Genomic DNA, 23,046 nt, shown 5'->3' on the forward strand with positions numbered 1-23,046 from the left:
TGATTTTGTGTGTTGGAATATGTCATAATATAGTGGTTAGTTCTTGTTAATTGTTAAGATGGACATCCATCCTAAAACGAATTGGCAATAGTTGGAGAGGCCATTGTTGTGTTTATCTGCCTAAGATACCGCAATTTAATATATGTGGGATTTCTTTTTATGATCAATTCATTACTCCCCCTCATGTATGAGGACAATGGACCTATCACTTGACATGAACTTCGCATGTAGTCATACTGGATCTATCTGTGACATGAATTTTGCATTGTAGGCATAATAGGTCTTTCACCATGGGAATAAGGAACGGGGATAGGTATCCCCAATTTTAGGCATCCACCCTAAAACTGATTAGCATTTGTTTGAGAGGCCCTTTTTATATTTATGTGGCAAAGATTCCCCTAATTTATCATCTGTTTTTTCTTTTGTTTTTTCACCATTTAAGAGTTCTTATGTTTCAACTTTTTTCTGATGCATATGCCTATTATTTTGTGTATACAAGTATTTGTTGTTTTGCTTTTAGTAGAACAGTATTGGTTTTAATGCTGGTGAAGTTCTATTGTTGCAGCTGTTGACATTGCTATCTTCATCTCTATATTTTTGTGTTTGAGCACCGTAATGATATGATAGACATCATCGTCTTTATATGTTGTCTTTGTTTTTTATTTTATGGACAGATTTATGCTATCCATGTTTAATTTTAAGATGGGCATCCAACCTAAATCCAAATAGCAATAGGAAGGGAGGCCATGTTATATTTATGTGCCTCAGATTCCCAGAATTTAATAGATGTTTTTTTTATCACTTCAATAGTTCTTATGTTTCAACTTTGTTCTAATGGACTTGTCAATCATTTTGCCTTCTATTTATTTTACTGAGTCTACCAATATTAAGGCTATTTTTGGTTTGAAATTTTATTTTTGCAAACTGCTTTTGTTTTATACTGTTTTTTTCCTGGAAAATGTGTTTGGTGAATGAACAATAAAAGCTGTTTTTTTTTTCTAAAATGCAAAATGTTGAAACGTGTCTAGTGTCACTGTACATACTTTTCTGAAAAGAAAGATTAAAGAAAGAAAGAAAATATCCAATAAATTTATCCCTTTATATATATCCAAAGTTCACAGGGGTATTTGAATTATTGGGAAATGGAGTCTCTGACTTTATTCTTTAATGTGCTTTTCACTAAGAAGTCCTGATGTTGGTGATGGTGATTTGGGTGTTTTCAAATAGATAGCAGTTTCAGGTTATTTGTTTAGCCTTTAACTTTGGCTAGCAGGTACTTTCTCATGGAAGAACCTTTGATGTTTACGGCACATTCTAAACAATGTTTTGCTTTGGGCAATTGTGCTTTAATAGCACCTTCTTATGCAAAAATAAAATTATATCATACCATGTGCATGAGAAATGACAATGGGCCATCTGTGGTAGGTTCTTTAGCTAGGAAGATATCTCTAGTTTTCATTTTGTTAAACAGTCAACCTGTTTTGTCTCTTGATGATTTAGTCATGTAGGAGCTGTTGATCCATGATTGGAGTTTTTACCCACTCCTGGATTTGTAGTATCTGAAAATCTGCTCCGCCTTTCCTAACTAGTCTTTCTGAGAAATATATTCACTCAATGAACTGGAAGTAATCACATAATAAGTGTCTGCAGTCAACTGCTGCATGTAATGCGAAAATATATTCATAAATAGCACCTTCAAAAGTGCCTAAGAGCACTTGTTGGCAAAATTCATTTTCTTTATAGCTTTCTTATCTTGTGTAGTCTTGTATGCTAGATTTTTTTGCCCAAAACAAGTTTCAGTTGAAATTCTAATTTGAAGATGGCTGTTGTTTTGGATGGAAAAAGGTTTGATAAAGTTTCATGCTGACTAGACGTGTTCTCTGGAATCTACTAATAAAGGGATGCTGTTGAAAAATGTCTTTCTAAGCATCTTTCTTCCACTCTGAACATTAGAATTACTGTCAAAAGAGTAAAAATTCATGTACATTATCTAGAAGGAAAACGGAAATACCCTACGCGCTTTCATGTTCTATCTTATATTGATCTCTCTTAAGGAATTAGTGTGAAGGGTATATTAGTATCAGTATACTTAATAGTTTTTATTAAGACTTACTATAATATATTGGTTCTCTAGTTCTCTTCAATCTATTTTTTCCCTTTCCATTAACATTTTTAGATTGATCCTTAATCATAAAAAAGTAACACATTGAATTGTAACACTTTCTTGGTTGTTTTTGCAGTTCTAACTTTGGCATCGAGTTAATCTTTTACTCCAAAGAAAAACTTGTTACAGCTCGGGAAGTTCTTGCTGCTGGTCCACAGCCTCGTCAAAAAGTTGAAACTGTCATTATTACCCTAATGCAGCTTGCTTTGCATAGTGAGAACATCGAATTAGAGGTGTGATGTGATTTTGTTTGTTACTGTAGCACCTGCCCTTCTTGAACCTTTTTTTTTATTTTATGATTGAATGGGTTAATTGTGCAATTTAGAAAAGCTTAATGGTTGTATTCATTTAACGTGCAGGCTGTTTTCATGATGTGTGCAGTTTCTTCCATTGATCCTTGTCAGAGGTACAATATTCTACCTTTTTCTTTGTGATTTTTACCAACACGGGTTTGTTCCTTTGAGTGGTAATCTTTTTGCTTCAGGGAATTAGTAAATGCAGCACTTGATAATTTAGCAAGAAAGCTAAAGTATATGTCAAGAATGAAGGTGAGCAGATTTTCTTCATTTTTAATTCACTATGATTGTTGACATGGAACAGCGATGGCTGTGATTTGTATTTCTTGAGGAGGTTTTACCCTGTCAAAATGCCTCTTTATGAACTCCCTTTCAAAGCATTCAATGGAAGGATTGATTCTGGAATTTGTTTGCTGGAAGTTTTTGATTTTCCGAACTATCTGGACCTTCATTTTGCTTTAACTTTGCAGAACATTTTTCCTTTGCAGTACTTGGAAGAACTTATTGGATCCATTTTATTTTGTTGGGTTGCTTGTGGTGTCAGCATAGCTGCTCTTGTTGAGGTAACTTACCTGTTAGCTTCTTATTGGATTCTGTTTTGTTTGAAAAACACAATAACTGGCTGGCGTCTGTTTTAGTCAATCAAGTATCTTTTTCAACAACTCTGATGTTGTGTTGGTTTGTTGTTTTAGCAGCAGTTGTGCTTTTTGATACAGTTAATCTCAAAATTCTTTAAAATATTCTAAGTTAGCAGTTTTTATGTGCTTTCTAAAGGTTGCTAAATGTTATTGAGTCTGCTCATTCTCTTGTCTGGTTGTTGATGCTAATAAATGATAGAAGTCACTGAATGAGTTGAAGTGTCATCTGTTCTGATTTACTCATCTAGTTGGATGACTATATCAAATACATTGATTATGTGTTGTAAACTTGGGTAATATTTTGTTATTAGGGTTGTTTTGTTTGCTTTCAATTATTAAATGTGGAAAGCATGTTTTGGATCCTTATTTATTTATGTTCCTTATTATTTTTATGTACAATGTTGCTTTTCCATTTCTTTTTCCTTATGGATCTAAACATTCTCTGACCATTGGTGGTTATTCTTTTCAGATACGACAACTTTTTGTATTAGATGCTGAACCTAGTTATTTCTTGCAATATTGTTTCCATTGGCTTCTTCCAGCTTTATTTATTCACGAGGACAACTCTAACCTGAACTGGATTTCTAAGGTAGGACAAATTCCTTGTCCTATCACCTTTCTGGTTTGAATAAATAAAGACATTTTAAGGTTTATGGTTACATCTAGGTAAAAGATCTTAGAGAAATGTCACTAAGCAAAATTTTGTCTTCTCTTTTTCAAGAAATTAAGTTTTATGGGTGGTTTTGGTCAATCTGATATATGTTTTGTTTTAGACGTACTAGTCTCTTAATGATATCTATTCCCTTTTCTACTTACATACTATATTCTGTTTTACTGACATGATTAGTTGATTTCAGATTGCTGGCCAACCTTTGACTGTTGTGGTTAAGGATCATTTCGTGCCAATTTTTTCAGTTTGTATGACACTGCATTGCAGTAAGAGCTCTGGTTTTGAGAAGGGAGCAATGGTGCTTCAGAACTCTATTTTACATTTTGCTGAGATCTCTGAGAGTGAAAGAGATAAACTCATAAAGAAAAATATGGTATGTTCCCTGTAAGTTTGATTCATCCAGCGGTTTATGATAACAAAATTAGGTGGAAAACCTTTTTAAGTTGGTTTTGGCATGACAACCCTGCTGAGCAGGATACTTACAGGAAGATTTTTCTGATAATATGCATGACTCACTTTGTTACTATAATATGCATTCATTAGTAACAGTTTCTCAAGGTTTTTCTGATAATTCCTGATGATTCATTGTACAGGCTGACTATAGCAAAAATTAAGTGTCCAATCTAGAACCAATTGATATGATGTGGAGGCGGACAACTTGAATATATGGCTGCATTAAATTGAAATCTTATTTGATAGTGGATAACACCATTTAATTCTCATCAGTATATATAGGTCTGGTAGTGATAACTAAAAACCTAAACGATTTACGATGTGGACAGTGAATACAGAACAAACAATAATTACATTCAAAAAACATTTTTAAATGAGAGTAGTTTTAGTTACATTTATTTGGACAGTATTTTCTCGAAGTGTAGCACCTTTAATTATGCATTCAAAGCATTTTAGGTCTGCATCATTTATGAAGCCTCATTTATTGCAAAATCATTTTATATTTTGGGACATAGCTTTTATAATCATGTATGATCAGGACCACATCAACTCTAACGTTTGACTTTTTCCTCTTTTTTGTGCATTTGTAGGTGTCTATTGTCAGCCATATTCTTTCTCTTGCATCTTGTGCATCAGATCCAATTATTCCTTTTTTCTCCAGGGATACTATTGCCCGTGCAATACAAACAGTTGTTGATGGATTTTTGGAAATGTATGTTACATTTAGTTTTTATTTATTTATTTATTGTTCATTTTGTTAGCTTTTCTTTGTTTATTATTCATTTCTCCTTTGGCTCATGTAGGGATGATCACTGTGCAAGTATTAGTGTTGTTGACAAGATTAACATCTTTCGTCCTGACAGAGTTTTCATGGTGAAGATGCTTTCTTATAACAAGGATTTCTATTTAAGGATATTTCAATGAATAGTCTTCCTTATCTTTTATTTTCTCACATTCATTGTAATTTTGCAGTTTATTGTAGAAATGCATTACAAAATTGCAGCAGCTATTCATCACAGGCACAGATGTCATCGGTTAGCTTCAATAGAGGTGCTTATAACCGTTCTTGGGCATAGAGCTGCGCTTTCAAGTACATCCAAGTGAGTTGCGATCAAAGTTTTATTGACTTATTCAAAGTTACACATGTGCATGTGTAAAACATCTGCACGAGCTTCTGAGGTTTTGTTCTAGCAATTAGTGGAACTTGCCCTATGCTGTTTTGAACGGGTTGTATCATACATATAGTCTATATATAGGTGTGATACGAGTTTTTTCATTCCTTTGCTTGTGTACAATCAGAAGAGTTTTTAAGATTCATTTTATTTATAACGATTGATGGTTGTGATTAGTTGAGCTATCGTAGTGTCTGAGAGTAAGCTATAAAAACAGTGAATGAAGATCACATCAGGACTAGGAAGGAAGCAGGGGTGAAGTTTGTGTGGAATTCCCCTTTATTGTTGTAAACAGTTGCATATAGAAAAAACTAATTATGGATGTTTGGTTAACTGCGGATTCAGGATGGGTCTTAATTTACAAGTTTTCTTTTCTTTCTCAACATCTAACTTTATCTATGGGTTTAATAGTGAATACCATATTAGAATTCTTATGTTGAGTTGATTACCATTTTAGGATGTTTAGTTGGGCCTTTTATCATCTAGACTGTTGCCTTATCTCCCATATTTCTATTGTTTGAAACATCCTCCCCACAAAGCTGCACTGCAGAATAGTTGTGCACTTGCTCAAAGACAATTTTACCTATACTGCGTTTTCAAGTTTGGGATAATAGTAAAACGCAATTGATGTTGATTAATTTAAGTTTTGGTTTTTTATGTTTTTGATCTTTTCTTTGGATTCTTTTAGTCTCCAATGACAGGGTTGTGGGAAAGGGTAAATTTCTCTCAGGAATCTTTGGCTGAGTTTAGTTGTGATTTTTTGATGCCTGGCTTTTCAGAAATGTCTTTGAGGTTTTGAAAGAATTTCAGTCTCATGCGTGCTAGTTTTGGCTTGTACAGTTATTATTTAAAGTTATGCACTTTAATGAATTGAATTCTCATTTGAATCATTCTTGAGTTAATGCAGTTATCTTTTCAATTTGATTGGCCAATATATTGGTTGCCATGCTTTACAAGATCAGTGCTGCTGTATAATTTCTTCCTTACTCAAAACTTTTAAAAGCAATCCATCTAAGGAAATTGTTGGTGTGCTTGGTGAGCAACTCCAGGTATTTTATTTGCTGAACTCTTTAAAGACTACAATTTATTAACTTGGCGAAATCTCTGTTCTCAACTTGTTTTCTTTTGCAGTTTTTGGTATCAAAGTTGGTGGCATGTTGCATTCCTCTTGAAGCTGAAGGGCAGCGTTCTGCAACTGTATCATCTCTATTTTTGTCTTTGCTTCTTGAGCTAACAGTGGAGTCTGATCCTTCTCTTTATGATTATATTAGAGTAAGTATCTTTGGCTTCCTACTGTAAAATGGAGGCTCTTTTATTATACCTTAACGGCGAAGTTTTCCAGATGCATGTGATATTGTTTTGTATGGTTATCTTTTGAACGTTTGGAAGCTATATCCTTGAACTTATTTATGGAGTATTCTATTTCAGGAATTGGAACCCTTTCCTGAAGTAGATATCTTTGAACGAATAAGAAACTTCCACCATGATTTGTGCCGAGCATACTCTCCAAGAGACCATTTATTGAAGGTAAGACTGAATGAATTCTAGCTAAATCAATATATCATTATATGTATGATTGGATGATTTACTCACCATGGTTTTTCTGTTCTATTTCTCCCTTTTTGTTCTGCTTGTTTTTAGATTGTGAAGAGGTCTTGCAACCTTCCACCAAGATTACTTTCATGGAGGTCAATGTCCTTTCTAAACTTGCATTTCCATGCTCTTGGTTCTTCAGATTGAAGCTTATATAAATACCTTTGGGTTGTCTAGTTAGCATGCAGGTGGTAAAACGAAAAAAATAGAAACCAATTAACACTAAATCACTCCCTGTACATTATGAAGTTATATTTTATAAAGTGATTGTTTTCAAAATGCTTAAGGTGTTGCATTCTATATTTAGATTGGGTTCAGCTGAAATTTCTGATATGCTGCTGCTGTTAAGATGCTTCATGTTTCTTGGCCCTTGCAGTCTACAGGCACTGCACAAGAAGCTACTTGCGGGGGAAACATTTCAGGGAGGGAAGACTACTAAAGAATTTGTGGATGACACATATTGGCATGGTGATGGGGAAATTGTGCATGCAGTTTGGACACTTGTTCGCATGTGTGCTTCAGATGATTCTAGTAGGATTAGAGGATTGGTGTCTGATTTAATATCCAGGGTATTTTTATTAGATTTGCTTACACCTTTGCCATCTGATGCTTTATGTGACAGCTTACATGATTTCTGCCTACCTGATTGTGGTTGTAGGTTGGCATTGGAGATCCATACTCTGTTGTTTTTCATCTCCCCGGAGACTCTAATCATATGCATGTTCATGGACCCATTAGTCATAATGGTGCTTCTGAAATCATGGGGTCTAGCGTATCTGAAGAGCTTCTAATAGCACTTTTGAAAGTTTTGAAGAAATACTTAATGGATGATTCTGTTAAAATAGTTGATATAACGTCACAAACACTTCGGGTGAGTCCATAAAGATCTCTTTGCCTCTGCTTTATGGTAAAGTTCCCATTTTTAAGTTGTATTCAATGGTTTCTTTCCTTTCAGTTTTTTATCAGCTAGCATTTTTTTTTGACTAGGTAAGCGGTAATGACAACATAAATTCTGTAAGCTTTCCTACAAAATTAATTTTAATCTTATCTTTAGAACATTAATTGCTAATGCACTAAAAAACTATGATCAAAAATAAATTCTGAGTGGATGGGACCAGGAAAGGCGTGTTGTCTTGTTAAGATGGTAAAATATTTGGTGACGGTAAGTTCATTAAAATAATTATCTTGGACCTATTCTCATTAAGTTGTTAGATCTCCTATTTTACTTGTTATTGCATGAAAGAGTCCCTGTAATTATTCTATTTCCTCTCATAATTGTCTTGGACTTTTGGTCAATGTTCTTGCCACATGCGCGCGCGCGCGCACGCTTTTTTTCAAAATATTATTTTAAGCTTCTTTGATGGTAAAAAAAGAATCTTGTTGATTTCTTTTACTCTCTTCTATAGGGAATACTGTCAACTGAAAGGGGTCAAAAAGCTATATTATCATTTGATTCTTATGAAAGATCTTTGATTGAGGTAAATATTCTGTTCTCTGTTTTGTTTGCTTGTTATATTGTTTAAACATTATAGGTTCCTTAAACTTATGATTGAAGATAAGAAGAACGTATTTTCATTTGATTTTACTTCATTTTAGCAAGGTTATTTGAAATCATATTGAGGTGTGTATCCACAATGATAGCTGAATTCTACAAGATTTCCATCTACCTCAGTTTCGTTCCCTTGATTAGGTTGAAAATGGCAGGTCCTTGATGGTTGAAAGTTTTATCCAAGTTGAAATTTCTGTCACATTGGAAGATTGGTCTTTTGACATTGTCCAACCCTAAGCTACAACGAGAATGCCCTTGCACCATCTAACTCCACCTGGCTTCATGAGGATGTTTGAACTTGTTTGAAAGAGGGAAAAGTTTATGCATTTTCATTGTACTTGGATTCTAATTGTTTAAATATACAAATATTAAAAGGGGGAAAATAGGTGATAAATAAAAGATACCTAAAACAGCTATTCTGATCCTAGGCTTTAGGAAACATAATTACATGATAAATCTAAAGATAAACTATGAAACTTAGTGTTAGTTGACCCGCGTCTCAAACTTGCTGAAAATACTATATCTTGCACCCTCTCCCTCAAGCTGGCGCATAGGTATCATCCATTCCCAGCTTGATAATAATTTCATGGAATGTGTTACCATCAAGTCCCTTTGTAAAGACATCTAGTAGTTGTCCCCTTGAAGGAACATATGGTGTACAAATCAACCCACTCTCCAGCTTCTCCTTGATAAAATGTCTATCTATCTCAATGTGTTTAGTTCATGTTGCACTGAGTTATGTGTGATGCTGATGGCTAATTTATTGTCACAATATAGCCTCATTGATCGACTCCATTTGATCTTTAAGTCTTCCAACATAGTTTTCAGCCATAACAATTCACCGATACCTTGTGCCACCACTCTAAACTTGATTGAGCCACAACATTCTGTTTTTTACTCCACCAAGTCACTAAATTGCCTCCAATGAATGTACAGTAACCTGAAGTAGAACTTTGGTCTATAGGGGACCCAGCGTAATCTGCGTCAGTGTAGGCTTCAAGAATAAGTTCAGAGTTTCTCTTGAACATTATTCCTTTTCCAGGATTACCTTTCAAGTAATGCTTAACTTGAATCTGATCTGGACCTCCAATACCTGTTATTTACTTAGGAGAATCTGATGGTGCTGCCGTGCCAAAGCTCAGTTTGCCTTCTGTCAGAAATGATTTGTGAAATTGCTTTGGTTAGATATTCATTTGGGTTGGATAATTCCTTTGGTGCTGAACCCTATGTACACGTTGCTGTTGTGTATGGTTGTACTAGAATAGAATAGAGGTGCCCTTTTTCGTGAAGCATCATTCGGCAACTCTAGCATAATTAAGTTAGATGTATGAAATATATGGTCACATATGCCTGAGTCAGATATAGATGCTGCTGCACTTTAGTGGAACTTGAATGCTCACAATGCTTCTCTATTTCATATCTGTTGTACTTAATTGGCTGCTTATAGTCTCTTGCTAATTATGATATGATCCCTTTCATTATCCAGATACATGATTTTATTTTATGAAAGTTTTAGATGAATTTTCCTCTCATATGCTTAAGTAATGATCTTCCTCCCCTGCAGGTTCACTCTAAAGGCATTAACTCTGAGCTGGTGGAAAAGTTGTTAATGGATCTGGAAAAGAAGTTCAAAGGTAGTGCATGGCTAAATATTGAAAATGGTGTCTTTTAGTTTAAAAAAGGTTTATGTGGGCTTTACATGTTGAATGAATCTTATCTTGTAGGTTTATTATTGTTTGTTTTAATTATTATATATTTCTTGGATATATTTTAGACTTTGTCAGATGAAGAAATTAATTGTTGTTATCATTGTGAACTTCTATTTGGGAGAATTGGATGACCTTTGTCACCTTTTTTTGAAATGCAAACAAGCTTTCTCATTTCAACAAGGGAAGCATTATAAACATGAAAAACAAAACGTAATTGTAAAGAAAACAGTTAAGGGAGTATGGTTTGGGACAGGTATACCCAAAATCATGCTATCAATATGTTATTATGCCTTGTAGGGACCCAGCATTTTTGGTGCGTTCTGTTTTAGTTAGTTGAAGCTGCCATTGTCAATTTTTGCTTGAACGATGTGCTTGGTTTCTATTTTCTGGTCAATTATATAACATTTCTATTGGTTTTCCTTTATCTATGTTCTTTGGCCTTTAAATCTATAATGTGTCATTCTATGTTATTACAGCTGAAGACATTTTTTTGGAGAAGTCTACAACTTGGGTGACGCATGGTAAAACTTTTGAGATGTGGATATGTCCAGTTGTATACTCATTGGTTGGCTGCTGCAGTGATGTGATCCTAAGGTACTATTTTCATGCATCTTGCGAAATGTTTTATGGTAGGTTTGGAAATTCATATTAGCGATATTTGTATTATAAAATTCAAATTTGTGGTCTGGAAATGGTTGCAAAATGTTGACTTTGATTTTAACCCATTTGGATTTTTAAAGGCATCCACATCTGTGATTTCAAATAAACTTTTAGGTATGTATTTGTCAAATTCACTTAGCTAAAAACTTCTTGCTTTCCAAAACTAAGATTTTTTAAAATCTTTTTTAGATCCTATGTTTAGCCAAACAATGATTTTTGATTCCTGAGTTTTAAATCAAAGCGTTTGAAAATCTTAAAATTGATTATCCAAATTTAGGGTCTGAAATAACCTTAATAAATTCATACTTCTGATTTCATTCGCTTGATAGTGTGCTCAAATTCCTAATTGCTCAACATGCTATGTTCAGACTATGTCAGGATGTTGTGCTGCTGAAACCGGAAGTTGCAGAGCTTCTTTTGCCCAGTGTTGTTGTCAATTTAGCTGGAAGAAAGGATATTGGTGTTAATATTCAGAGTTTGATTTCTGACCAGGTTGCCTGTTAAACTTTTAGTGGGAGTTTTTGTTAAAAGAGATTGATGTTTTACTAGTTTTCCTTTCTGCTTTTTCTGGCCAAGGCTTTTGTTTTTGCTTGCCCCTTACCATTTTAATGTATATTTTCTGTATTTTATGTGTTTATTTACTAATTCACTGTCATTAGGGGAGACAGGCTTTAAGACTGGATTAGAGTATGAGAGTATGGCAAACTGTATGCTTTTTTGTAGTGAGCACGAGGGTATAAAGTAGGCATGCTGTGTTTTTATCTAGCAAAATTTTCAATATATAACAATTGATAACAAGGCTTTGCGTGATATGTGACCTTTAGTTTTTAATACTCAAAGCTCAAGCATTTTGATGCTATTGATTGTAATAGTGAATGAGTAATTGAAAAAGCAAATTAAGGCCTAGTTTGGTATTGGTATTGCAGTTAGGAAAAGCTTGGATGGAAAAAGTGTGTTTGACGTGAGAAAAGTATGGTTAAAGAGTTTTAAGACTTTAGCATTGATGTTGAAAGGTGTTTTGATGAATTAAAATGTCCAAAAACATATGCATGGATAGAAAATTAGAGATATAAGGATTAATGAGTAAATTTTCGTCGCAAACTACAGCTTTTCACTGTAGAAACACTTGCATTGCTGCCTGGAAACCGGGCCAAAATTCTTACCCCTTTGGAATTGAGGTAACGGTGGAATGCAGCCTTTAGGCCAAATTTTTTCTTTCACGTTTATGTCAAACAGGGCCTAAAGTTGTCAAATAAACTCAATTTTTGGGTAATGGCATATCGTTTAGGATCATGATGTTTTGCTTATCCTTTGCTAGAGGAGCAATCTAATTCATCAGATTGTCATGAGGAACAGGAGGCATGCATTATACAAATGGCAATTAGGTGAAGCACCCTTGGATACTAAGGATGGTATAGATAGATGCATGTATTGAATGTGTGAGATGTTACTTTTTGCTGTGCAGTTGGCTGACCACCATTCATTCATCAATGATGTAAAATACCCAAAAGGACTACTTTACTCTTTTAAAAACCATATTTCAGTTATGAATTTCCTCTGAGGGTACTCTTGTCTCTGTTGCTTATAACTCATTTCTTTTTTTTCTTTTTGTTTCCAGTTTTAGTTATTATTTTATGAACAAGATAGTATGTTGTGCAATGGTTTCTAAATTCTGTTTAGGTTAGTTTTAGATGTCAATGCTGGTACTGTGATGCCTTTCTTTCTTCGTTGCCTAATTTGCAATGTATGATCTTAGCTGAAAACACCAAATTGGAATTTTTGCTTTGCTTAATCTGCAGGTTCAGGAGCATATATTTGTGAAGTCGAATAAGTTGATAAAGTCTATACAAGTTTGGTTGAATGCCCTTAATGAACTTCGAATATGTTATGTTCTGGAAAGATCTTCGGGGCCATTAAGAAAGGAAAATTCTAAGGTACATATATCAGATATCCTCTTGATTGTTTGGATGTGGTGCTGCTATTCTTTTATTGCCTCAGTTACATGAAAATTAGATAGAATTAATGTGGAATTCCATGGTTTTGTTGTCTCATTATCCATGACTTAGACTAAATTGTTAAAAGTTTTGATTGAATGGAGAATGTAAGTCTTAGAATGGTTATATATGGTGCAGTCTTTGATAGGATTTAGTCCTGTAAAGATGATATCTTACATGTACACACATCATGTGCTTAACAGAAATAATTGAAGTTTTCATTCAATCGAATCAATTCTTCTTTCTTGGCATCATAGCAGATGTATACTGTCCATAATAGCCGTGTTATCGCTATGATGTGAAGTTCATGTCAGACAATAGATTTGTTATGCCTATATGTGAAGTTCATAGCACGGGGTAGGTTTGTTGTCCCTACACCTGAGGCAAATTACTAGAAATATAACAGAGATACCTCATCTGTTAAAACATAACTAACCCAGGCACCAAAAAAGAACTACTAATAACTAGAACACTACAGCTATTGCCCATTGGTTTTAGGTTGATTGCCCATCTTAAAATTTGACAATTAATGAATAACATAATTTTTATTTACAATATTTAAATGATTTATGCACACATTCATTCAAGATTGAATACCACTATGATTTTGCCATAGTGGCTTCTTTTTTTACTAATCTTCATTTAATGAGGCTAAAGAGGGGTAATTTCTTGAGCTTGATGGGAAATTCCAATTTTTAGCTTTCTGTAAGAGTCGAAAAAATATGTAATTATTTGATCAGCTACTAATGTAGGAATTCATATTGTTCATTGCATAGTACTGGATCCTGTAAGACAGGCCTAGGGGGATGAAGCATTTTGTGCTTTGCTGCCATGGTAGCAAGTGAAGTTGTTTTACTCCTCACACTTGAGATTTTGCAATAGCTTACCTGTACTCCAATGTAATTGACCTATCAATATATGACATTTATTGCTTGTCCGCATCTATTCTTTGGGACTTATTATTTGATTTATGGCAATGTATCTGATGTTTGCACGGTTATGAATGCCATTATATTGTACTGAGAATTTCATGATGATTTTGCAGCATTGCAGGCCCTCTAATTTTAGTTCAAGATCCCATTCCTCAATGAAACCTAGAGATTCAGTAGCTACATTGAGTGCAGTGACCATGTCAACATCTTCATGGGCCAAGGTTTGCTTTTTGCTTATAATGTGCAGAAACATACTGGGTGTGCATTTGATGTCCTTGCATATTGGGTAGACCTAAATACTATATGGAGGATTACTTGATTAGCGAGCTGTTTCGTTTTTCAGTTCCAGCTTGTGTAAAAATTGTGTACAGTTCAACTGTATCAGGCTCTTCTGTTCATAGAAAGAGCTGTCTTGAGGGACAGCTCCAAGGGGGCAGACAGGTGCTTTTGTCCCCCCAAAGTTGTGAAATGCTTGTTTAGTCCCTCCAAAATATGAATTTGTATCTTAATACAAAGATAATTTGCATTTTGCCACCCCTCCCCCAAAAGAAAAACTATAATTCAATTATGGCCTCTCTAAAAATGATGAAATATTAGTTTTGTCTCTCCATAAATTATAAAGTTGTAAGTTAATATAATGGTGAATTTTCATTTGAACTCCAAAAAGTTTATAATTTGATTATAATTTTATTCTGCCTCCCCCCAAGAAAAACTTTCTGGTTGTTCCCTTTGTCTTGGAACCTTGGTCTTCTTGAAAAGTATTACTTATTTCTAATTGGCTTTCTAAGATACAAGTTTGATATAAGCATCAGTTTGACTTGTTTATTGTTGCATGCTACATACTGAAAATTTCTGTCATAATGTTCTGCTGAGTTCCAACAGTGGAGGTTATGAGTAGGGCTAAGAAAAAGTTTACCGGGAGCAATTAAATAATCTTACTCTGGTGAAGGTGAAGCACTGTACTAGTATGTAGTGAGAGTTTATACTACAAATTAAGTATTGACTGGGTCTTTGTCTAGCTCATTAGGATTTCACTTTAAGTGAAACTGCCTCTAATTCTGGAATCTGGATGTGTTTGGTTTATTTTAGTTATGCTTTGTTGCTCCCTTGATTTTTCTTTTTTGAGATGTATGTATTATTTTGCCAGGTATATTGGCTTTCTATTGATTATCTCATTGTAGCTAGGTCAGCAATTGTGAGTATCTGAATCTTCACGCTTCATTTCCTTTTAATTGTTTCCATATGTTTTTTATTTTATTTCTTTGGAATTATATGTGGTTTTCTTTGTAACAAGGTTGTATATTTTATAGACTTGTGGCTCTTACTTTACATCCATGATGTATGTGGAGTATTGGTGTGAAGAACATTTTCATGGCCTCACCCTTGGGAACCCTGACTTTTCCAATCTTGAGATGGTAATTTGTGGAGAAACTTTGTGCTTTTAAACTTGGAAATGGGTACTTTCACAGAATATATGTCAGTTTCTGGCTGTCTTTGTAGAGCAGCGCAAGGAACAATGGAACTCATATACTAAATTTTCTAACAATTCCCCTTTTATTTTCTTCCCCTGCAGTTACCGCAGCACATTGAAATTCTTATCTCAGCAATCACTCAAATCAATGAACCAGACAGCTTATATGGGATTATCCAGTCACACACAGTAAGTCTACCTAGTCCATACAGTACTCAATTAGTTATTATGATTTGTTCTATACAGGATATGTCTCGGTACGATATGTCATAATGGTATTTGTCTTATTGACCAACAATTATCTTAGAAATTAATTAAGTAGTGAATTTTTCATGAATATTATGAGTGAAAGTGAATCAAATTGTGTATCAGATCAACTAACGTTTTGCCAACTTCAAAGAAAATTTGTTCTCTGGCCTTGTTTGTGACATAAGGACTTATTATAATAATTATTATTATGGAATAATATTTGGTACACTACCAATGGAGTTTTTAGATTCCACAAGAAGGGTCAGGAGGTTGACAAGTGTCCTAGGGGTATAGTTATATATTAAAAAAATATAGTAAAAAATATAGTAAAATATTAAAACATATATTTAAAAAAGAGACACATGACAATTTTTTAAGGTTACTTGTGGAATAAAAAAAGTACACTGCCAATGTACCAAATATTAACCTTATTATTATTATTATTATTATTATTATTATTATTATGATTATTATGTTTGTCAGCTAGGAAATGCTTCCAGTTGGTATGTATACGTATAATAAGAGTGTAAATGATGATGCGTTTGTCTTAATGGTTGGAAAAATAAAAGGAAGTTTGTCTTGATGGTTCTCTAAATCCTTTTTTTTTTCTTTTAACAGTTGACCTCCCAAATTATTACCTTTGAGCATGAGGGAAACTGGAACAAGGCCCTCGAATATTATGACTTACAAGTGCGATCTGAAGCCACAGCTCACATGGATGGAAGTTCTCGAACTCTATCATTAACAGAGACCCAATCTTTGTCTCAACCTCACCTTTCCACATCAGACGATGAGGCTAAGTGGAAACCTTACAAAGGGCTGATTAGATCTTTGCAGCAAATTGGTTGTAGGCATATGCTAGATTTGTATTGCCAAGGATTAACTTCTGGGAAGGGTCAGTTTCAGCAGGATTTAGAGTTCACAGAATTGCAGGTTCATGACATTATTATTTACTCTTTATTTTGGATGGTTGATTAAAATGTAATTGAATGTTTTCTCACTCTTTCCCACTTGTTGCCTGAGCAAATATTTGCAGTATGAGGCTGCTTGGCGTGCGGGAAACTGGGATTTCTCTTTACTTTCAGCAGGACCTATTCCTCAATCTTCAGAGCAACATACTAAAACTCATCATTTCAATGAAAATTTGCACTGGTAAATTTCTTTGAATATCTTTCGTTTTTCAATTTGGATTCTTAAATTTTGTTTTTACTTTGTGTCAAGACTCAAAAGATAGGGATGTGTTGTTAGAAAAGACATTTTCTGTAAATTTTTGCTTTTGCTTTTGTAAAGGTAGGGATATGTCAATTTAAAGCTCGTTAAAGGAGTTATTTATTTCAAAAATAATATTGACTAGAGAATGAATGAGATGAAAGTAAGTTTAATAAAGATTTTGATGACTACTAAGCTTTAGAGAACATAATGATATTCATGTATGAAACACACGTCTCTGAGGATTTTCATTAACAGGTTTACATGAATATGATGGTTTAAGTGATTCACCTTGACCAAAAAAAAAAAAGGTGTTATGATAATATTAGTGTCTTTAGATTTATTGTGCATAATTCTAGGAATAATTAACGTTACTCTAGATATCTTTCTGTCTTTGTATATCTAGGTACTGTCATATTACAGTTTCCTAAATAAGGAATATTGTGTGTGTATTAACTAGGATTCTGTAAATATTTCAATGATTGTCATCCCTAACTTTAAGGCTGTTTTAGGGTTAACATTCCTAGAATTAGTCTGTTTCCTAGTATAGAGTTTCCTAAGTTAGGCTCACTATGTGTGTATATATCAGTGTAATTTCTTGTGAATAAACTTAAGCCTGATTTTAACAGGTACTAATATAAATATGTTATGTAGCATAATGTATATACACAAGAAATTATTTCAGAAATCCTTTTTCTCTCTACACTCTACTTTTCTTCTTCTTTTTGATGGCTGATTACAGCCAAAGCAGTGACAACAAGTCTGTCTTCCTTCTCTTCTTTCTTCCTCTTTTTCTCTCTCCTTTGGTTTCACAGAAGGGGAAAAAAAGAAAGCTAAAAGTAGGCTAACATGGAAAAGAAAATGGACTCAAGGGGTACATTACTTTTCTGTTGGCTTTTAAATAGAGTAGTAGGGTAAATTTTTTAACGTATTATATAGACATTGTAGTCAGTGGCGGAGCCAGAAAATTTTTTTTGGGGGGGGGCCGAAATTATATTGTATATTTTTACGATAGTTAAAATACAATTTTACCATTTTAATAGTCTATATCTTTATAATTTTTAAAGGATTAATTCAAATTTTTATTATTTGGGGGGGGGCAAAGTGTAATTTTACACTTATTAATTTAAAATTGTATAAATTATCAAGGGCCTAAATGGAAAATTTTCCATTTTAGGGGGGGCCGGGGCCCCTGCCAGCCCCCCTGCTCAGCCACTGATTGTAGAGATATCGTACCATTAATAAATATATAAAACATTGCTAGCCGATTTTATCAAGAAAAGAAAACTATTTAGCTGTCTCTATCACATTGGAGAATCTGTAATCCTAAAAGTCTGAGTTGCCAGGTTGAGGCACTCAATGTTTTGTACTCTTGCAGCATCCACACCAAGGTTTATTACTGCTTAAATGTTTTTCTAAAGTGCAGGCTTTCCCCTATGTGCTGAGTTCTCAAATAATGACAGCGTTCAGATTTAAAATCTGAACTGCTAGTCAAGTAGATTTTTTATGCTTACCTATATTATATAAAGATTGTATTTATTTATTTTTTCCTGGTAAAATCTGTTGTAGAAAGCAAAAGGGAAGTAAACATTTTCTTGAGTTGATACTTTATAGGTACAATGATATCTTACTGTTCTTAAATATTTAAGACATTGGTAGCTGATTTTATCAAGAAAAGAACTATATAGCTGTCTGTATCACATTAGAGAATCTGTAGTCCTAAAAGTCTGGGTTGCCAGCTTGAGGCTGTCAATGATTGGTACTCTTGCACCATCCACGCCAAGTTTGATTGATGTTTTAATGTTTTTTTCAAGTGCTTTCCTTTATGTGCTGAGTTCTCAATTAATGACGAAGTGTCTAGATTTTGAATCTGAACTACTACTCAAGTAGGTTTTTGATACTATACTATTAAAACTTATACCTAAATGTTTAAGCCCCTTGAATTGAGCTTACCTATATTGCCATGCCTTTTTTTCCTGATACAATGCTTTTGTTTCCACTTGGTGGAATGTCAGTTGCCTAAGAGCATTGCAGGAGGGAGATTCTGATGAATTTCAGAGAAAGTTGAAGCATTCAAAAGAGGTTGTTCTAGTTTCTCGTATGTTCTAGTTTGTAAGGTGCTAGACTTTGTATGACCTACTAACATGCTTATTTGTTTGTTCAATTTAAGGAGCTTGTTTGGTCTGTTTCTTGTGCAAGTGAGGAAAGCACTGAGTTTATCTACTCAACAATAATTAAGTTTCAGGTACCTCAATATTGTTACTCTACTGATATGGAACTTTTGACAAGCTGTATTTTCTCTATTGGCAGTCAGGAATTTTTTACTTATATTACGCTTGCAACCAATATTGTTGTATACCATCATTAGAGATATTTTATTTTATTTGGATAAAATGGCCAGGCTAGGGTTGCATGTTTCTCAAAACTCTTGTAATCAAATGAAAAGCTCTCATATGTCAATTATGGTACCTGTGAAAAGCCAAACACATACTGGGTTAGTTTGATTAAACCAATTTACACATCAAAACTGACTAAACCGGCTGACTCTTTCTTCAAAAACCAAAATAATCAAACCGAACAATATCAGTTTGGTTTGGGTTTTTTCCCCCTCAAGTAAGCATTATACCTGGAAGATTTGATGACACTCATGGTAAAAAAAACCAGAGACAGATGTGAGAATAAAAAATATTGTAGGTCAAGGGAGGCAGCTTTTAACCTCTGGTACTAGGTAATGGGCTTGTAGTTTTAGTTTGTTTTAGGGTAGATTCTATGTAGGTTGGTGACAGATGATTTGTGAGAATTTCAGAGGATGTTTTAGGCTGTAGTTCATTTACTGGTTCGTCTCTCAACACCTGACAAGAATCTTGACAGAAACAGGGGTGGGGGAAGGAGGTTGGGTGGTTTGGTGACAGGATAAGTGTTCCTTGTGATGATTTTACTTTTCTTTTACTTTTTCTTTATTATTATTTTAGGTTGGGTTTAGTATTTTAATATTATAAATGGGTTTAAAATAAGTTGCGTTGGGCTTTATTTCATTTAGTTTTGAGTTGGGTATGGGTAACATTTATTGGATTAGGTGTATTGGGTTATTATGGGTATTAGGTTGGATTTTGGTTTATTTGGTTTTGAAAATCAAATCCAACAACCGATGGAATAAACCAATTTAAACCAAACTTCTAACTGACTTAACCGAATATCAACTAACAAATAAAATTCGGTCAAATGGGTTCAGTTTAATTCAGTTTAGTCGGATAACTGACATTTTGATCACCCCTATTAGTTAGAATCTGCTAGCAGAAATATTTGTTATCTTTAGGTTCACTTTTTTGGTCAAATTAAAGTTCGGTCTAATGATAGGATTAAATGGTAAGTCATGCGTAGAACTTTTGTGAAGCTTTGACATGCTTTAGAAATTGAATTTCTGAATCATTGCTCGGCTGTTCGGCTGCATCTGTTCACTTAAATGAGGGGGGAAAATCTTGCAGTTTATCTTACTTTTTGTTCCCTTTAACATTACCAATCCTTTCTTACAGATCCTGTATCATCTTGGTATAGCATGGGAAATGCGCTGGCCAACATCTTCATTTGATAGAATTGAACTTCAGAAACATAAGCAGAAAATGTTTTCAGATCCTGTAATCCCTACAATGGATCAGGTATTTACTTCCAGTACTTTGTATGCTGTAGCTGTTGCAATTGACTTATGAGTTATGACTGATAACTGTCTACTTTATGCAACTTCGTACAATGAAAATTATGTGGTCCGCTAGTTTTGTTATTTACTGAATAATCCTGTTTTGATCCATCAATATCATGGTTACACTAATTTTCTTCTATAGTTGAGGGCTGGAAGGAAAGAAGAAAATGAAAACTGTGACAACTGTGGATTATTCGCATGCAATATAATTCTATAGATTGCTAGATTAATGCATTACCTAAGATGTTGAACTGATATAGTAGTTACAGATAACTTGGAAATGAAGGCAATAAGAACTTACTGGTGTGAATGGTAAAGTGTTGTTAATTTATTGGTCTTGTAAGATTTTGTGCCTTACCTTAATGTGTGGTAGACTTGTGTTCTATGGAAAAAAGTTCTAAAACATTTTATGATAATATTCTTTTATACATGATGCTGTGGAAGAAGATTGTAGCCAATCTTGCAAGTTATTCTATTAATGGAGCTCTCCTACCTTTTCTGCGGTGGGAATTGAAGGGAAATTCTCTTTCCAACATAGCTTTACAAAGTTTTTAATTTTCAATATAGTTGTTGTGGCTGAATAAGGACTGGAGCTCAATGTTGACGAAATCTCAGCTGCATATGAGTTTGTTAGAACCATTTATTGCATTTAGGCGAGTTCTACTTCAAATCTTGAATTGTCATGACTGTACAATGCAACATCTTCTGCAGTCTGCATCCACTCTTCGTAAGGTATGATAACCATTTGGCATACTGGTTAACCATGCTGCATTCTGTTTTTCTAACTGTTCAATGTGGTACAGGGCTCTCGATTTTCTCAAGCTGCTGCAGCTTTGCATGAATTTAAGTTTCTTTGTGTGAGAACTGGAGAACAAGGTTCATCTGCATATTGGCTTGGAAGGGTAATTTATTCCTATTTCTTTCTGTATTGCTTTACATTTAAATTTGATGAAAGATACTTGTATCACCAATGCTACGTTTGGTAACAGTGTTATTTTTTCACTATATTTTAGTATATGAGTTAGCAATAAATTAATATCAATCAGCAATATTTAGCCACTTCCATGACTTATTTTTAGCAAAGAGGAGGAAAATTTTTTGCATATTTTGAAGATGTCTTATTTCAATTGGTAACATTTAGCCACTTCCATACCTTTCTTGGATGATAGCATGCCCATGTTGGGTAACCATAAATGTCTTCCAATAAAACTTTGATCCAGTTTTGCTGAAATATTTGTATGATGGCAGCTTGAGGAAGCAAAGCTGTTGCGTGCTCAAGGTCAGCGTGAAATGGCCATCGGCCTTGGAAAATACATCTTGCAGACTAATCGGTTGGACGAAGAAGCTTCAGATGTATATCGATTGGTCGGGAAGTGGTTGGCGGAAACTAGATCTAGCAAGTATGATTGTCTCTAATGTTTGGATCAATTGTTCTTTTCTTTTTTAATCAATAGTAAAAACTGATTATTTCTTTTTTTTCTTTAATGCCTTTCCATGAAAATATAGCTCAAGAACTATTTTTGAGAAGTATTTAAAACCTGCAGTGTCACTTGCTGAAGGTGACAAGACTGCTGACAAGAAGTCAGCAGAAAGAAAAAGTCAGACTCATTTCCGCCTTGCCCATTATGCAGATGCTCTGTTTAGAAGTTATGAGGAAAGACTTAATTCCAATGAATGGCAAGCAGCAATGCGTTTAAGAAAACATAAGGTAGTAATTGACAACATGCATCTATATAAAGAGAGCTTCTCCCTAAAATTTGTGTAAAATTTGACTCTGCAGACATTGGAACTAGAAGCCCTTATGCGACGTCTAAAAGGTTCAACAAAGGTATGTTGCTAGGCTGTCTCTATTCAATTTAGTGCTTTCACTTTCCTTGTCCTTGATGATGGTATATTTTAGGGGGACAAAATTGACTACTCAATGAAAATACAAGAGTTGCAAAAGCAACTTGCAATGGACAAGGAAGAAGCTCAAAAGTTGCAGGTACTGATTTGCTTTTTCATGTTTACAAGTCATTTTCTATCTAAGCATGCATTTCTACATGTGCTCTGCAGAAAATGGCATGTGTTGAGCCACATATATTGTTAGTGAGAAGTTATCTTGGTCCTAAAATCAATCTATCTAAAGTTAGCCTATATCTAATCCATCATGCCCAACTTGTTACCAATACGATCAATCCTAGGACCATTTAAGCTTTTTGAAAGATGTCATGTAGTTGTTTCTTGACATTACTAGTAGCAATATCAGGTATTTTCTCTTGAACAAAATAACAATCAATAGCTATGTCTTTAAACCTTTCATGGAAAAAAATGATTGATACAATATGAAGAGCAACTTGATTGTCATACCACAGCTTCATAGGTGGTCAATTACTAAGACCAACTGGCTTTAGTTGTTCAAAGTTCCATTGAAGCTCACATGAGGATTGCGCCAAGGCTCTAAATTCTGATTCTACACTATACCTAGACAACATTTCTCTTCTTACTTATGACACCAAATATGTCCATAAAAAATACTATCCTGTAATAGGTCCCCCTCAATTTCACAACCAACCCAATTTACATATGAGAAACACTCAGTATGAGAGTG

The 23,046-nt window shown here is 34.2% G+C and overlaps 1 protein-coding gene across 1 annotated transcript in view; it reads left to right on the top strand.

Moving 5' to 3' along the window:
* LOC105800021 (serine/threonine-protein kinase ATM) overlaps positions 1-23,046 on the top strand; it is a 50,368-nt gene that overhangs the window by 16,842 nt on the left and 10,480 nt on the right. The window contains exons 26-60 of the mRNA XM_012630880.2: positions 2,241-2,397; positions 2,524-2,570; positions 2,649-2,712; positions 2,949-3,023; positions 3,568-3,687; positions 3,956-4,141; positions 4,812-4,933; positions 5,025-5,094; positions 5,194-5,321; positions 6,301-6,442; positions 6,525-6,665; positions 6,822-6,920; positions 7,035-7,081; positions 7,363-7,555; positions 7,645-7,857; positions 8,393-8,464; positions 10,100-10,169; positions 10,721-10,838; positions 11,273-11,396; positions 12,704-12,838; positions 13,944-14,051; positions 14,978-15,025; positions 15,141-15,245; positions 15,404-15,490; positions 16,169-16,483; positions 16,587-16,702; positions 18,775-18,841; positions 18,930-19,004; positions 20,293-20,415; positions 21,024-21,188; positions 21,260-21,358; positions 21,705-21,856; positions 21,963-22,164; positions 22,237-22,284; positions 22,357-22,440. Of these exons, the coding sequence (XP_012486334.1) occupies positions 2,241-2,397; positions 2,524-2,570; positions 2,649-2,712; positions 2,949-3,023; positions 3,568-3,687; positions 3,956-4,141; positions 4,812-4,933; positions 5,025-5,094; positions 5,194-5,321; positions 6,301-6,442; positions 6,525-6,665; positions 6,822-6,920; positions 7,035-7,081; positions 7,363-7,555; positions 7,645-7,857; positions 8,393-8,464; positions 10,100-10,169; positions 10,721-10,838; positions 11,273-11,396; positions 12,704-12,838; positions 13,944-14,051; positions 14,978-15,025; positions 15,141-15,245; positions 15,404-15,490; positions 16,169-16,483; positions 16,587-16,702; positions 18,775-18,841; positions 18,930-19,004; positions 20,293-20,415; positions 21,024-21,188; positions 21,260-21,358; positions 21,705-21,856; positions 21,963-22,164; positions 22,237-22,284; positions 22,357-22,440 (4,117 nt within the window). The remainder of the gene's footprint in view (positions 1-2,240; positions 2,398-2,523; positions 2,571-2,648; positions 2,713-2,948; positions 3,024-3,567; positions 3,688-3,955; positions 4,142-4,811; positions 4,934-5,024; positions 5,095-5,193; positions 5,322-6,300; positions 6,443-6,524; positions 6,666-6,821; positions 6,921-7,034; positions 7,082-7,362; positions 7,556-7,644; positions 7,858-8,392; positions 8,465-10,099; positions 10,170-10,720; positions 10,839-11,272; positions 11,397-12,703; positions 12,839-13,943; positions 14,052-14,977; positions 15,026-15,140; positions 15,246-15,403; positions 15,491-16,168; positions 16,484-16,586; positions 16,703-18,774; positions 18,842-18,929; positions 19,005-20,292; positions 20,416-21,023; positions 21,189-21,259; positions 21,359-21,704; positions 21,857-21,962; positions 22,165-22,236; positions 22,285-22,356; positions 22,441-23,046) is intronic.

Source organism: Gossypium raimondii, chromosome 9, assembly GCF_025698545.1.
Source record: "Gossypium raimondii isolate GPD5lz chromosome 9, ASM2569854v1, whole genome shotgun sequence".
NCBI classification, from domain to species: Eukaryota; Viridiplantae; Streptophyta; class Magnoliopsida; order Malvales; family Malvaceae; genus Gossypium; species Gossypium raimondii.